Genomic DNA, 12,598 nt, shown 5'->3' on the forward strand with positions numbered 1-12,598 from the left:
AGGTGATGGTAGAGTGAAATACTAAGTGCTCTGATGATAAGGGATGCTGATTGAAGTATAGAAGCAGTCTTTGAGAGCTCTGGTTCTGCAGTGTGTTCCCTAGGTAGAAGAGTTCTGCCTGCCTTCTTAAAATGGAGTACTGTGCAACACAGGTACCCTTGAGATGTCTTCGGATGTATTATTAACAAGAGCACTAAGACAGTATCAGAAGACTGATCTGGATTAAACAAGTGGTCAAGCCATTAAACGTGACCCTTGAGGTGAAGGTGGGGAATATTTTCTTTTTAATGAAGAATTTGTGATGTACTCTGCCTTGACTATGCTGGTTTGCCAGATCTGTCTCTTATCCAGCAAGAAGTGGATGCCCTAGAAGAGCTGAGCCGGCAGCTTTTTCTTGAAACTGCTGACCTGCATGCAACAAAGGTATGAAATAAAATAACTGCCCAGATAGTTGTTGGGAGCCAGAGTAGCTTGAATGAGGATGTATGTTACCAGAAATTGAAAGCTGTTTAGCAGATAAATGTTGAAATGTTGTGATGTGGTGGAGTGAGAATCTGTTCTGGCCTTCCAGAACTTAAAAGAGAGCTTATAAACAGGAGGGAAATCAACTTCTTACGTGAGTAGACAGTGAGAGGACAAGGACGACCGGTCTTAAACTAAAAGAGGGAAGATTTAGATTAGATGTCAGGAGAAAATTTGTTCGCTGAGAGAGTGGTGATGTGCTGGAACAAGTCACCCAGAGATGCTGTGGATGCTTCATCTCTGGAGGCGTTCAAGTCCAGATTGGATGGGGCACCGGGCAGCCTGATCTAGTGCTTGTGGTTGGCAACCTTGCCAATGGCAGGGAGGAGTTAGATAACCTTTGTGGTCTCTTTCAACCCAAGCCATTCTGTGGTTCTATGATGATTTGATGATTCTATGATTCTTTAATATGGAGTCTAGAAGATGGTTTACTTCCTGGTGATGTGCTGGAACATACTACACGTTCCTAAAGCTGTTCAGAAGCTTTTGAATTAAAAGAGTAGTAGGATAAAGCTGTGGTTGCTGCTCTTGGTGCACCATTAAAATGTATGGCTTTATGTTGTGGGTTATCATGGTGATGATTTCTTTGTATGTATTCTCTTTCCCCCTTGATTTATTTATTTTTCTTCTCCAGGAAAGAATAGAGTACTCCAAAACTTTCCAGGGAAAATACTTCAATTTTTTGGGTTATTTTTTCTCCATCTATTGTGTCTGGAAAATCTTCATGGTATGTAAATATTTTATTCTGTTTTATGTGCACATACACAAATGTCACTCTCTGCACAGGTTATGCTATGTGTGTAGTGTATTAAGTAAGACCCTAGTCTCCTTATGATCTTGCTTCTGGAAATTCTGAATGAAGATGGTACTTGTCTGGAATAAATCTCTGCATCTTTCTTTTTACAGAGCCTTAGGCAAGCATTTCTAATGTATGTATTTTTACACCTTAGACAACCCAGCTGCTCCCCCAACCTTGGATATGCAAAGCAAGAATCTCACACGTAGCAGTGAGGTGTTCTTATTTTCTTTGATTGTAAATCCATCTCTGCTTTGCAGGCAACCATCAATATTGTGTTTGATCGCGTGGGGAAGACGGATCCGGTCACGAGAGGAATTGAGATCACCGTGAATTATTTGGGAATCCAGTTTGATGTGAGATTTATTAATTCTTACAGCCTTTTCAGTAATGCCTACCTCACAAAAGCGATAGCATACTACTAATAATGTGGAAGTAATAGAACCTTGAGAATGAATCTGTGACTTCTGACTTAATAATGAGAAAAGGAAATACACTGTAAACTTTGCTTTCAAGCAAGTATTCTGTTATTTGCACTTTTATAATATACTCCTGTAAAGAGATGATTGATGTAAGTTATCTCTTTTTCTTGCATGTTTAATGTAATGACTTAACAGATATTTTCACCATTATACTAGTAACGTAAACCTGTCTACAATGGATATTATGCAGCTAGGAAGTATGACGAACCTAAAGAATGAGCAGCTATACGATGTGGTGAAAATGGAGTTAGAGAATTAACTGTATTCCTCTTGTTGATACAGGTGAAATTCTGGTCTCAGCACATTTCCTTTATTCTTGTTGGAATAATCATTGTCACCTCTATCAGAGGCCTGTTAATTACACTTACAAAGGTATGTTTGGCCAGTAGTGTCTTACATGATTTTTTTTATGAGGAAAGCTATTACTAGGTCTTCGAATTCAAACAGAACATGTACTGTATAAACTTTCAGTACACATTTATGTTTTAACTTTCTGAATTTAAATCCTTGCAGAGGGAGGAGGAGAGGAAAAATATGTTCTCCACTATATAAGAAACACTCAGTTTCTTTTATTGCTATTGTCAGGAAGAAGTGTGGATGCTCAATGAGACGTTAAGTGTATGCATGGCTTCAGAATGATGCTGTAGCCAGGCATATTAGTTAGGGTTCATGAGATGATGATTTATAGAATTTAGGTTGCCTCATTTGAACTGCTAGTTCTTTTTGTAGAACTGGAAAGGTATTAATTCAAGAGACATGTGACTCCTTGTGTTGACTTTGGTTTTTAGTACCTGCTCTTAAATATTAATACATGACTTGTACCAGTTGTTGCCTGCCACTGACTGAAGAGATTCATGTTTCTAGAAGTGGGGTGCATGCACCTCTCTGAAAAAAACGTGCTTTTTGTGAAAAAGAGTATTGAATGGCATGTTCCTTTCATGATGACCTAGGGCATCATTGTCCAGCTGCTTATTTCCAGTATGTCTTTTTTTTTCTAGTTCTTCTATGCCATTTCCAGCAGCAAGTCCTCCAATGTTATTGTTCTGCTTTTAGCACAGATCATGGTGAGTATGCAGAACCATACCTGTACGCATTTGTGCATACATACATATTTGTTTTTGCATACAAACAAAGACAATAACGTCCTTGTGTGCTGACCTGTGTGTTAGCCACATAGCCAATTCTAAAACAGCTGCTACTTTCTCTTTTTACAGGGTATGTACTTTGTGTCATCTGTGCTCCTGATTCGGATGAGTATGCCTCTAGAGTACCGCACTATTATAACAGAAGTCCTGGGAGAGCTTCAGTTCAACTTCTATCATCGTTGGTTTGATGTAATATTTCTAGTTAGTGCACTATCCAGCATCCTCTTTCTCTACTTAGCACACAAACAAGCTCCAGAAAAGCACATGGCCCTCTGAGGAAGGACTGCAGTCACGCACTGCTCTCGTGTCCATTCTACTGGACTGTTGCAACTCCTTTGGACTGCAAAACTTGGAGAGCCAGGATAGTTCCGTGTGTTTGGGCAGTGTAACTGGCTCTTTGAACTTCCATGTCTTCAGTCAAGCTCTGTGGCTCATTTTTAGGTGCTACACCTTGAAGGAAAGGGAATGCACACATTGCCAAGGAATAAAGGGAATTTGTGGTACACCAGTGTCTAAGGGACTGTAGGTTGTCTGAGGTAAGGCATCTTGGGTTCAGAAGAACATCTTCAAAGAAGGCATCAAGGAAATGTGATTTTTTTCTTTTAAAAAGCAACTCATAATTGAGATTCAGAGGATGGTAATTTTGGAGCTGAATGTGGGGGGTCTGTGGAATTAAATAAGCTTTTGTAATACCTCATGCAAGCATCACAGTTGTTTTTTGTCAGCTCAAAATATTTGTTTGCAGGCGAGCTAGAAAGTGGCTGGAATTTACTACCTGGAGTGAAGTTGAAAATATATCACTAGTACTCGCTGTCCTTTTGAACTGGAGCTTAGTTCTCTGTTGCTGAACCTCAGCTTTGTTTCGTATGTAAACAGAACTGAGGCTTTGGATTCCTGTTTGCTGGAGTTCGGCATGAAGTCAAAGATAACAGCTATGCCTTGTTTACCTTACGTGTTATAAATGTGTTGACCTTATATACTATAAATCTGGTGTTCCCCTCAACCTGTATATTCTTCTACAGTAGCCTGTTTCCCCTTTCTGATGTCATTCAAGGCATAAAAGTATACTTTATTCATGTGACTTGAACTTGTAGCTTCCCATAGACACACTCCCAGGCTTTGTTTGCTACAAGGTTGTTCTGGAACGTAAATCATAGGTGGTAAGGCTAGGACCTGGGGGAAAAAAAATAACCACTGAAAACAATTTAATTCTGTATTGTCTTTGGTGTACAGGAAGGAGACAAAGCATACAATAGCAATATTGTATAGCCATTTATATCACATCCAAGGTACAATGTGGTGTTGACTTGGAATCAAACAAACCTGCACGATTGAATTACACTTCTAACCACTAGGATCCACAGAGGTAGGCAGAGGAGAGAAAACAGTGCTTAAAGGTTTTAGGTTTTGAGTTATGAATTATTGAGTTAATGTTTGAAGGAAATTTCTGCAATGTTAGTAGAAGAAAGGAGTGTATTGCACAGAGTATATTAGTTTATGACATATCATAGTAATTGCACTGCCATAAATACAGCACAGATCGTCACCTCCAGGACTGTTTTAATGGATTTGGATTAGGAGAACTGCCTCTCCTGGGAGATGGTGAGAAATCAGTTGGTCTTTATTAAATGCTTATCCTTAAAAGGATACACATAGGAATTTACGAACCATTTCCTCCCTTTGTTGCAGTATACTTAACTATGTACCTCCAATTATTGAAGCCTTTATAGTAGTAAGTGGCTTACTCCCCACTTTACAAGGCAGAAAGCCTTGTTCAGTGAATGAAGTACAATTGTAGCGTGTTAAGTAACTGCAGTATACCCTGAAGTGCTTATTTCAGGCAGCTGCATTTCAGCGAGACATCACAGTCCCTTACAGGTTTGATAGTTGTAGGGATAGTCAAGTCCTGGAGTTGCAGTAGCAAAGTATGATTGAAGAAAGAGAATTTGCAAGATTTCTTTTTTTGTTCTCAGCATGGTTGGTCTTCTCAGAACCTTGTGTCGTCACTGCTGTCACTGTCTGCTCCTGCTGAGGCAGCTGATTGTGAAGAGGAAGATGAGCTTGCCTGCAGAGGAGTAACAAATACGATCTGGTTATTTTTAGTGTGCAAACATGCTAGTCTGCAGTGTTATGAAAGACTCCTGCTTTAATCTGCCCTAATGATATACTTGTTTGGATGGCATAATGAGCCAGTAAATGTGACTTTTGTCACTGAAGTGCTTTCTTGTTAGCTACGTTTTAGAGAGAAATTTGTTTAATAGAAGTTTCCTATTGTTTAATTCCTGTATCTGGTGAACTTGCACACAAAAGCAATGCTAATCTTCTGACACAACTTTTTCCAAAGCCTGGCAGCTGGATATTTGCAAATAAGGTCATGAAAAATAGATAGGAAGATAGGAGGCAGTATTGGTCTTATTCTTCCTGTCTATCTTGCATGATGAAAAAGAAGCATTTCAGTACTTAAAGCTGACCACAAAGTAGGTTCAAAATGACTGCTTCAAGAAGAAGTATTTTGCTTCTCTTCTGACTTCTGCCATACTTCAGATTCTTTTTGTGAGTATAACGTGAACAAAATTATCTTAAATCTGCACATCTATTTGAAAATGTCATCACAACCTGTCAATTGCTCTTTCTTCTAAAATATATATATATATATATCTATATCTATATATATATATCTGTTTGGAAATATTGCACCTAATTTCTCCAAAAGCAGATTAAATGCTTTTTTTGTCTATTTAAGGACTATTTTTTTTTGCACTTAAAGGACAGTATTGCCTCACTGGGGATTGCAGCGTGTAGATTGCCTTGCTCCTGAAAGTCTCTTGTGTGTGTGCGTTCTTTCAGTAATTTGATTGTGCATTAAAGATATTCACCTGTGTTATGCCTGGGGAAAGAAAGAACTGTTTACAGTAATCACATCACAACTTCCTTACTGATAACTTGGACTGACTTGTAAAAATTGAAGCTCCTAGCTCAGTTACACGCAGCAGTTAAAAGAAGTTCTTTTGTTATCTCCTCAGTGATCCCTCAGCATTTGTTTAATACTGTAATACTTACCCTTTCTCTTGGTTCAGGTGAGGTTCTCTCTGACTCTGCTACTGAGGATTCTGTATAAGCAGGAGGTTCAGAAGTGTCATGGGATGAATCTGCCATAGAGTCTGTGATGGGAATGTTCTCGTCCTGGAAGTATTTGTAAGCATCTTTACTGCACACCAGTAGCGTTACTTTATCACCACTCTCTTTGATTCTTGCCACGACATTGTCATAGGGCTCATTCATCACGTTTACCCCATTCACTTCCACCAAAACATCGTCATTTTCTACCCCGGCTACGTCAGCTGGTCCGTGTTTTTGTACCTGCAAAGGCAAGTTCAAATGGCAATATTAGCATGATGTCAAAAAGATGGATAAGCAACTGATGGTTCAATAGGTTGCCAAAATAAGCGTGGCAGGGAGATTTTGGGGGCAGAATTGAATTGGGAGAGATAATAGGCCTGGACGGTGTAAGTTAAATTTAACTTTACTACATTGACGTATTCTTTAGATGTGTGAAACTCCTCCCTTCAAGAAAACAAAAGGCACAGATATAATTTGAGATAACAGACAATTCGCTCTTGCCAGCTGTGAAATTCTGAGAAGTGGAAGGGAAAGTTCTCTTACATTTCCAGGGTACTCTATACTTCAAAAATCTCTACTTTAAAATACAATTTTTTGCATATCGGCTTTATAAATAAAAGTAAAATGTGAGACAGAATTTGGATTTCCCTTCCTTCTAGATATCTAGTACAATAAGAGGAATGAGGTTTTCTGCTGTATATTTTAATATTGGTCCTACAATATCAGTCTGACTACTTCTAACAATTATCTAAGACTTAGATCTAAGACATCTGGAGATTTGTCTTTTCTTGTGCTTTTCCTTGAGTGCATTTACAGGCTGAAAGGAGGAAGGCTGCCCAACGTAATACTCAAGCTTTTCATTATTGATTATCTTATATTAGTACCTCATTAATGAATAGTCCAGGTTTGTTCTTGACCATGTTTAAACTGAAGCCAAATCCGCTCGGCCCTTTTACCATCTTGCAGACTCTTGGCTTGTGGTTCACTTTCTGCTCAGTGTGCAACTCCACTCTTTCCTCTGTTTTTGCTGGAGCTGGGTCTTGTACTTTGTAGTAATATGAATAGGGGGAAATTTGAGCCTGAAAGAACAGTGACAAAGAAAACTTCAATATAAAACCTGTTGTGAAATCTGTAGGTTTCTTGCTCAATATGTTGTGCTTGAAACCTTCTAATGGTTCAGATACAAGTTGCAATGAGCTACTTTGCTGTTAATGTCTGGTTAAGTGGAAAGCTACAATGTTGATCCATGTGACAAGGTTTGCATTGCTCATAAAAGATTACACAACAATTTAATTCTGATTTTGCTGTCCTATTCCAGCCTTTCTTACGGTACATTCAAATTTAGAATGGTTCCAGCAGTGCTTCTGAAAACATGGGAGAGGCCAAAAATGTGGATCTTTAGTGACTTGGTACACAAGTGCAAGGAGTGTTGCTGAAATCTGGATGTGTCTTAGGCCTTTGCTGCAAGACGAACAAGTCTCTGTCAGAGCAGACTGATTCATTGCTGTTTCTGTTTCTTTTTAATGATAAGTTATGAGTCCTTAGCAGTAGCTTGCATTTACTTACCATTTTATACATGGCATCAGTCTCCTTATCCACTACCAACAGTGTGGTTTTTTCCTTAGACTGCTTAATCTTTCCCACTACGCTTTCATGATCCAGTGCATCCACTCGCTCACCATTGACAGCTACCAAGATATCATCATCTTTGAGACCTGCCTTGGCTGCTGGGCTCTTGGAATCGACATCTTTGATTACGTGATCTAAGATCAAAAGGGGAAAAGAAGATGGCTGTGAAGGACAGTTTGGTAAGCATCATGGTATTTTGTGTGGTAAAAGGTATTGCTGAAATCGTGCTTGAGGTTGAGACAGCTTCCCTGATACAGGCTTTTTAAGTAGCCATACAAGGAGAATGAGGTCTGCAGACCATACAGGAATAATGGAATAAACTGTATGGCAAATGTCATGGCCTGTGTGCTAGCTTGGTTCTTACCACCAGTGTTTTGTTCCATCCGTAGATAAAAGCCATAACCATTTTTTCCTTTCTGAAGCTCAATAAGTCTTGGTTTATGAGGAAGGAGTTTCAGGTTGGCATTCTCTTTGCTCAGCACCATCTTCTGGCTTGCATAATAGCGGTCTGTTTCTTCATTTGAAAGTAGAAGCATAATGTGATTTCCAGACTTCTTTACCTGCATTAGTACATGTACAGTCACAGATATGACCCCTTCAAAAGCAACTGTAGCTGCATCAGTAACTGGGTTAGTGATACACTAGTGGTGTGAGTACTGCTGCTGCATCAGCTGGAAGGTCTGGGCGAGGCTACGATAGGTTTTTTTTTCCTTCTTTTCTTAGTAATTTGGACCGTGTCAAGAAAATCTTGCATGTGTATGAGGAAACATTCTGTATTTCTTACTGTTTTCCAGTTCTCTGAATAACTAGCTGTAGAATTGAGCTACCTAACAGCCATAAGGTTGGCATGGGGTGGCAGTAAAATCCATTAAGCCTCAGTAGATAGTGCCTGACTCTCATCTAAACCTGAAACTCTATAGGACATACATGTCATGCCATCCATATCACTATTTTGGATTGTAGCATCAACAAGCAGATAACTTAACTTTGCCCTAGTGTTACATTTCTGTCACACTCTTGTCCCGCTTCAGTGTCCCTGTATAACTGGCTCTGAAGATTTTTGGTCTGTTCATCCTCTCCCTTTAATTCTATCTGTCTCAAACTGCTTTCTAGTTCAGTGGGTGTCCTCTTCACTCATTTGAATGAATGTGACTGCAGTCGATGGTTTGCTGCCCCAAAAAACACAGGTGTTGCACAGCTCTGTAGTTAGTAGTGTGCTCTCAATTGTGTTGCTAGAATGCCAGAGCATGACCAGCCCTCTGAAATCTCTTCAGCTCCAGCTATGTTTTAGCAGTGCCATCAGTGGAGAACTGGAAGTCTCATTAGCAATGTTCTTTGCAGCTGAGGCCGGGCAGCAAAATTACTTGCAGTGTAATTTACATTAATCTTGGGCTTCTTAGTAGAATAAAGGAACTGCTGTCTAAAATCATGCATTCACCCTGTTCCATGCTGCCTGCATCATCAGGGAGTTACTCCTCTTCCTGCCCTAAAAGCCACATTTAATTATTTGCCCTCTTACTATTGGGAGAATTTCCAGGGTTTCTAGGAACAGAGCATGTTTTATTTAATACGGTTTCTGGCACTCGTATAATTCTCATACTTAGAATTCTTTGGCCTGTTTTGACAGCAGCGTTCATTCAGAGTCAGTTCAAGAGGCTGTACGACAACAAAGCCAAAGCAGAGGGGTACTCCGCTGTGTTGGTAACGTATAAACAGAAGCTTCCAAGGTTTGCTGTGAAGCATTTGAACTAGGCAGACCTGCCTCCTCAGTAAGCCTGACAAGTTGCTGTGAAAATGGGCCAGAACAGAAGATGAATCAGTATGCAAACAAATACCTTTTCCACCACCTCCTCATGTGTGTCGTTTTCTACGTTTTTTCCATTGATTTCAATCAGGCGATCTTTATTTTGGACACCCGCCTTTGCAGCTGCTCCTTGTGATGCCAGATCTACTATGAGCAACCCCTTGTGACCTGAAATAGATGACAGCTCATTACATGGAGTAATTCACCGAAACATGTTTGCGTTTGATGGCTAAGAAGATTCAGCACTGATGTCCTTAGACATCCTTAAGTCTCTGCTTATGTGCGTATTGTAGTGGCACCACCACTTCAGTGTCTCTTATTTCTCTTATTCTGCTCAGGAAATAGCACTTCTGTGAGAAAGGGAGATGGGTTTTCTTTTTACTGCAACTCAAACAGTCTTATTTCTCTTCCAAGAGTGCCAAAGGGGCTGATGAAGATGGCTGGAAGGGACTTTTTTTTGGATGTTTTAAGAGAGGAGTTGTTTTTAGTGCTGTTTTACACACTTCCTGTGTCTGAAAGGCATTTGATCTTTTGGTTATACTGTGTTCTGAAATATCCTGTTCGTAGTTGATGACTTCCTGAAGGTTTACCTATTCTGTTGACTAGCCTTGTAAGAAAGGCAGGTGTGAAAGAGACTGAAAATTCCTTACTTTTTAAACTGAATGAATCAGGAGAAGCGTTTGGTGGTCTTATTACCCACCTGGCTGGCTAGAACTTTGTGTTCTAGTTTTTGAAGTAACTCGGAGGAATAGAATAGGACTTCAAGCAGCAGTTTGAGGGTATATTTGGTATTCAAGCATCACCTGCGGAAGTGGTTTTGGTAAATGAAAACCACTGCTCTGGTGGCTTTTTCTTTTTTTTTCCCCCGCCCCATTAAAAATATGGTCCTCAGGAAACCATATGTTGTACAGAAATAGACTGGAGATGGGTCCGAAACCATCTTGCTGCTTCTTACTTCCCTTCCGTTAGCAAGAGCATTTTGTGTATAACCCTCCTCCCCCAGCTGTCATGTACATACCATTTGTCCTCCCTAGGCTCTCACCTTCTGTGGTTTTTAGGGAGAAGCCATACCCCTTCTCCTCCTTCACTAAGTAGCAGAGTCGTGGTTGTGGAACTGCAGTGATTGCTCCATTGGCCACGGGCAGCATGGACTGCTTCTCCTTCTTCTTGCCTTTTGACACCTTTTGACCCAGCTCTTCCAGATTCACTCCCTCCTTTTCTGCCTTTTTATAAGATGCTTCATCCAGAACAAGAAATGCAACAGAATTTCCACTGTTCTTCACCATCTCCACCACCTGTAATGGACAAGGTGAAATCAAAGGTGAATCACTCAAGCAGAGTGATTGACCTAAAAGCTTTCCCCAGGAAGAATTACACTCTTTATTCGTTTTGTTGTCACATCCCTCTGCTGATGCACTACGGAGGCACCTCAAAAGCATTTCCTACCCATGATGGATAATAAGTGATGCAGAGAGGTATCCAGAGCAGTTGACTCAGCTCTTGGACTTCCCCCAGCAGAAGATGCCATAGAAATGGAAGAGAAAGCTTCCAATAGTGACAGCGGGTCTGGATCGTGGGAGGTGATGTAGCCTCCAGACTAAACAGATTTGTACCTTCGCATGTTCCTCCTTGTCTACAAACACACCATTAACCCTGAGGACTCTGTCTCCATCCTTCAAGCCAGCCTTTTCAGCAGGGCTGTTCTTTTCCACATTCCGGATGAGATGTCCTGCCGTGTCTTTTTCCACACGCAGGAAAAATCCATAGCTATTCTTGCTTTTTTTGGTCACTTTGCACTCTCGGGGCTGGAGAGCAGAAGTCATCTCTACAAAACAGGATGGAAAAAGTAATTGTGAGTAAAAAAGAAAAAAGTAAGCTGAGACAGTTTGCTTCAGAATCCTTAGGGTTTGGGTTCCTGGGAAATCCAGCTGTGCAAAGGGAGATTAAATGCTTTTTACCTGCTAATTCCAAGATGAATGGACCGGCTCTGTGACAGGCATAGAATGATGAATGATGTACTCCTTAACTATTGCAATACCTTTGAGAGAGTCTCTCATACAGTAAGTGTAGATGACTTGCTGACATATGGACTGAATAAGCAGATTCTGTAGGTGGGCAGAAGATTGGCTGAGCCATTAGGTTCGGAGGGTTTTTAGTGGTGGTATTCAATACAGCTGTTGGCTGCTTTTTATTGACAATGTCTAGGGTTGGTACTGGTACCGATAGATACTGTTTAACATCTTTATTTATGACATGGTCACTGCGGCAGAATACATCCTCAACAAACGTGATGGATACTATTAAACAGAGGGGAGCAGTCGATAGGATGGAGGTTAGGGATGCTACCTCAACAGGCTGGAGAGAGGAGCTGTCAGAAATATCAAAACATTTAACAGAGAAAAGTGGAAAAAAAATCTATATCTAAGCCACATATAATGACAGCATAGGCTGGCTGCTGGCTGGTCAGCAGACAGTTTGTGCACTTACATGTTGTCCTGCAAAATTTAACATCAGTTGGTGTAGCTTTGCAGTGTAGATCAACTGGGTAGCGGGCAATATCAGAATGTATCTAGCAAGTCAATGAAGGGATTGTTCCCTGCTGTTTGGCACTTGTAAGGCTATGCGTGACTGCTGTTTTGAGCTCTCCGTGTCACTGACATACTGAAGCTAATCCACTGGGGTGGGTTAGGTTTTGGAGCGCAACTTGTTTGAAGAGGGGCTGAGAGAGCTGGGTTTGTTCAGTCTTGGGAAAAGAAGGTAAGTGAAAGATCTTATTTGCATCTTCAAGTGCCTAATTGGATGGTGTAGAAAACACACATCCTTATTATTCTTGGATGTTAATACTGATGAGAGGCAACAGATACGGGTCACAGCGAGGGGAATTCTAATTAGAGAGATGTAAGGTCAGCTTTTTAATCACTGGTGATTTCAGATACTTGAACAAGAGCCTAGAGTGGCTGTGGAATCTCCATCCTTGGAGGTGCTTACCTGGATGAGACCCTGATAAACTTGGTCTAAGTTGGCCTGGTTTAGCATGAGCTGTTGGACCAGATGAGCTCCTTAAGTTCCTTCCAACCTAAAATATTCTACATTTTTATGA

General features: G+C 40.5%; 2 protein-coding genes across 3 annotated transcripts in view; one reads left to right on the top strand and one right to left on the bottom strand.

Moving 5' to 3' along the window:
- GPR89B (G protein-coupled receptor 89B) overlaps positions 1–5,681 on the top strand; it is a 26,605-nt gene extending 20,924 nt beyond the window's left edge. Inside the window, exons 9-14 of one of the 2 annotated variants that reach the window (XM_072356623.1) lie at positions 335–423; positions 1,157–1,249; positions 1,579–1,674; positions 2,083–2,172; positions 2,799–2,864; positions 3,015–4,064. In XM_072356623.1, the coding sequence (XP_072212724.1) occupies positions 335–423; positions 1,157–1,249; positions 1,579–1,674; positions 2,083–2,172; positions 2,799–2,864; positions 3,015–3,221 (641 nt within the window). In that variant the 3' untranslated portion in view covers positions 3,222–4,064. Of the gene's footprint in view, positions 1–334; positions 424–1,156; positions 1,250–1,578; positions 1,675–2,082; positions 2,173–2,798; positions 2,865–3,014 lie in introns of both variants that reach the window. The other variant, XM_072356615.1, reaches the window with a different exon arrangement.
- PDZK1 (PDZ domain containing 1) lies at positions 4,923–11,396 on the bottom strand. The gene is made up of 8 exons (XM_072356636.1): positions 11,112–11,396; positions 10,541–10,793; positions 9,530–9,666; positions 8,059–8,254; positions 7,632–7,828; positions 6,950–7,144; positions 6,006–6,305; positions 4,923–5,010 (listed from the first exon to the last, which is right to left on the bottom strand). Exons 1-8 carry the CDS (start codon positions 11,319–11,321, stop codon positions 4,933–4,935), a joined length of 1,566 nt encoding a protein of 521 aa, XP_072212737.1. The 5' UTR covers positions 11,322–11,396; the 3' UTR covers positions 4,923–4,932.
- Positions 11,397–12,598: the final 1,202 nt, after the last annotated feature.

This window comes from Excalfactoria chinensis, chromosome 1 (genome assembly GCF_039878825.1).
Source record: "Excalfactoria chinensis isolate bCotChi1 chromosome 1, bCotChi1.hap2, whole genome shotgun sequence".
Lineage (NCBI taxonomy): Eukaryota > Metazoa > Chordata > Aves > Galliformes > Phasianidae > Excalfactoria > Excalfactoria chinensis.

What these genes read in the sequence shown, in the direction of transcription:
- PDZK1 (XM_072356636.1), bottom strand. Translation starts at nt 11,321, where the DNA reads ATGACTTCTGCTCTCCAGCCCCGAGAGTGCAAAGTGACCAAAAAAAGC. An exon ending in CTGATGCCATGTATAAAATG is followed by an intron (nt 7,145 to 7,631) that starts GTAAGTAAATGC and finishes CTGTTCTTTCAG; the next exon opens with GCTCAAATTTCCCCCTATTC. An exon ending in CTGGACTATTCATTAATGAG is followed by an intron (nt 6,306 to 6,949) that starts GTACTAATATAA and finishes TTGCCTTTGCAG; the next exon opens with GTACAAAAACACGGACCAGC.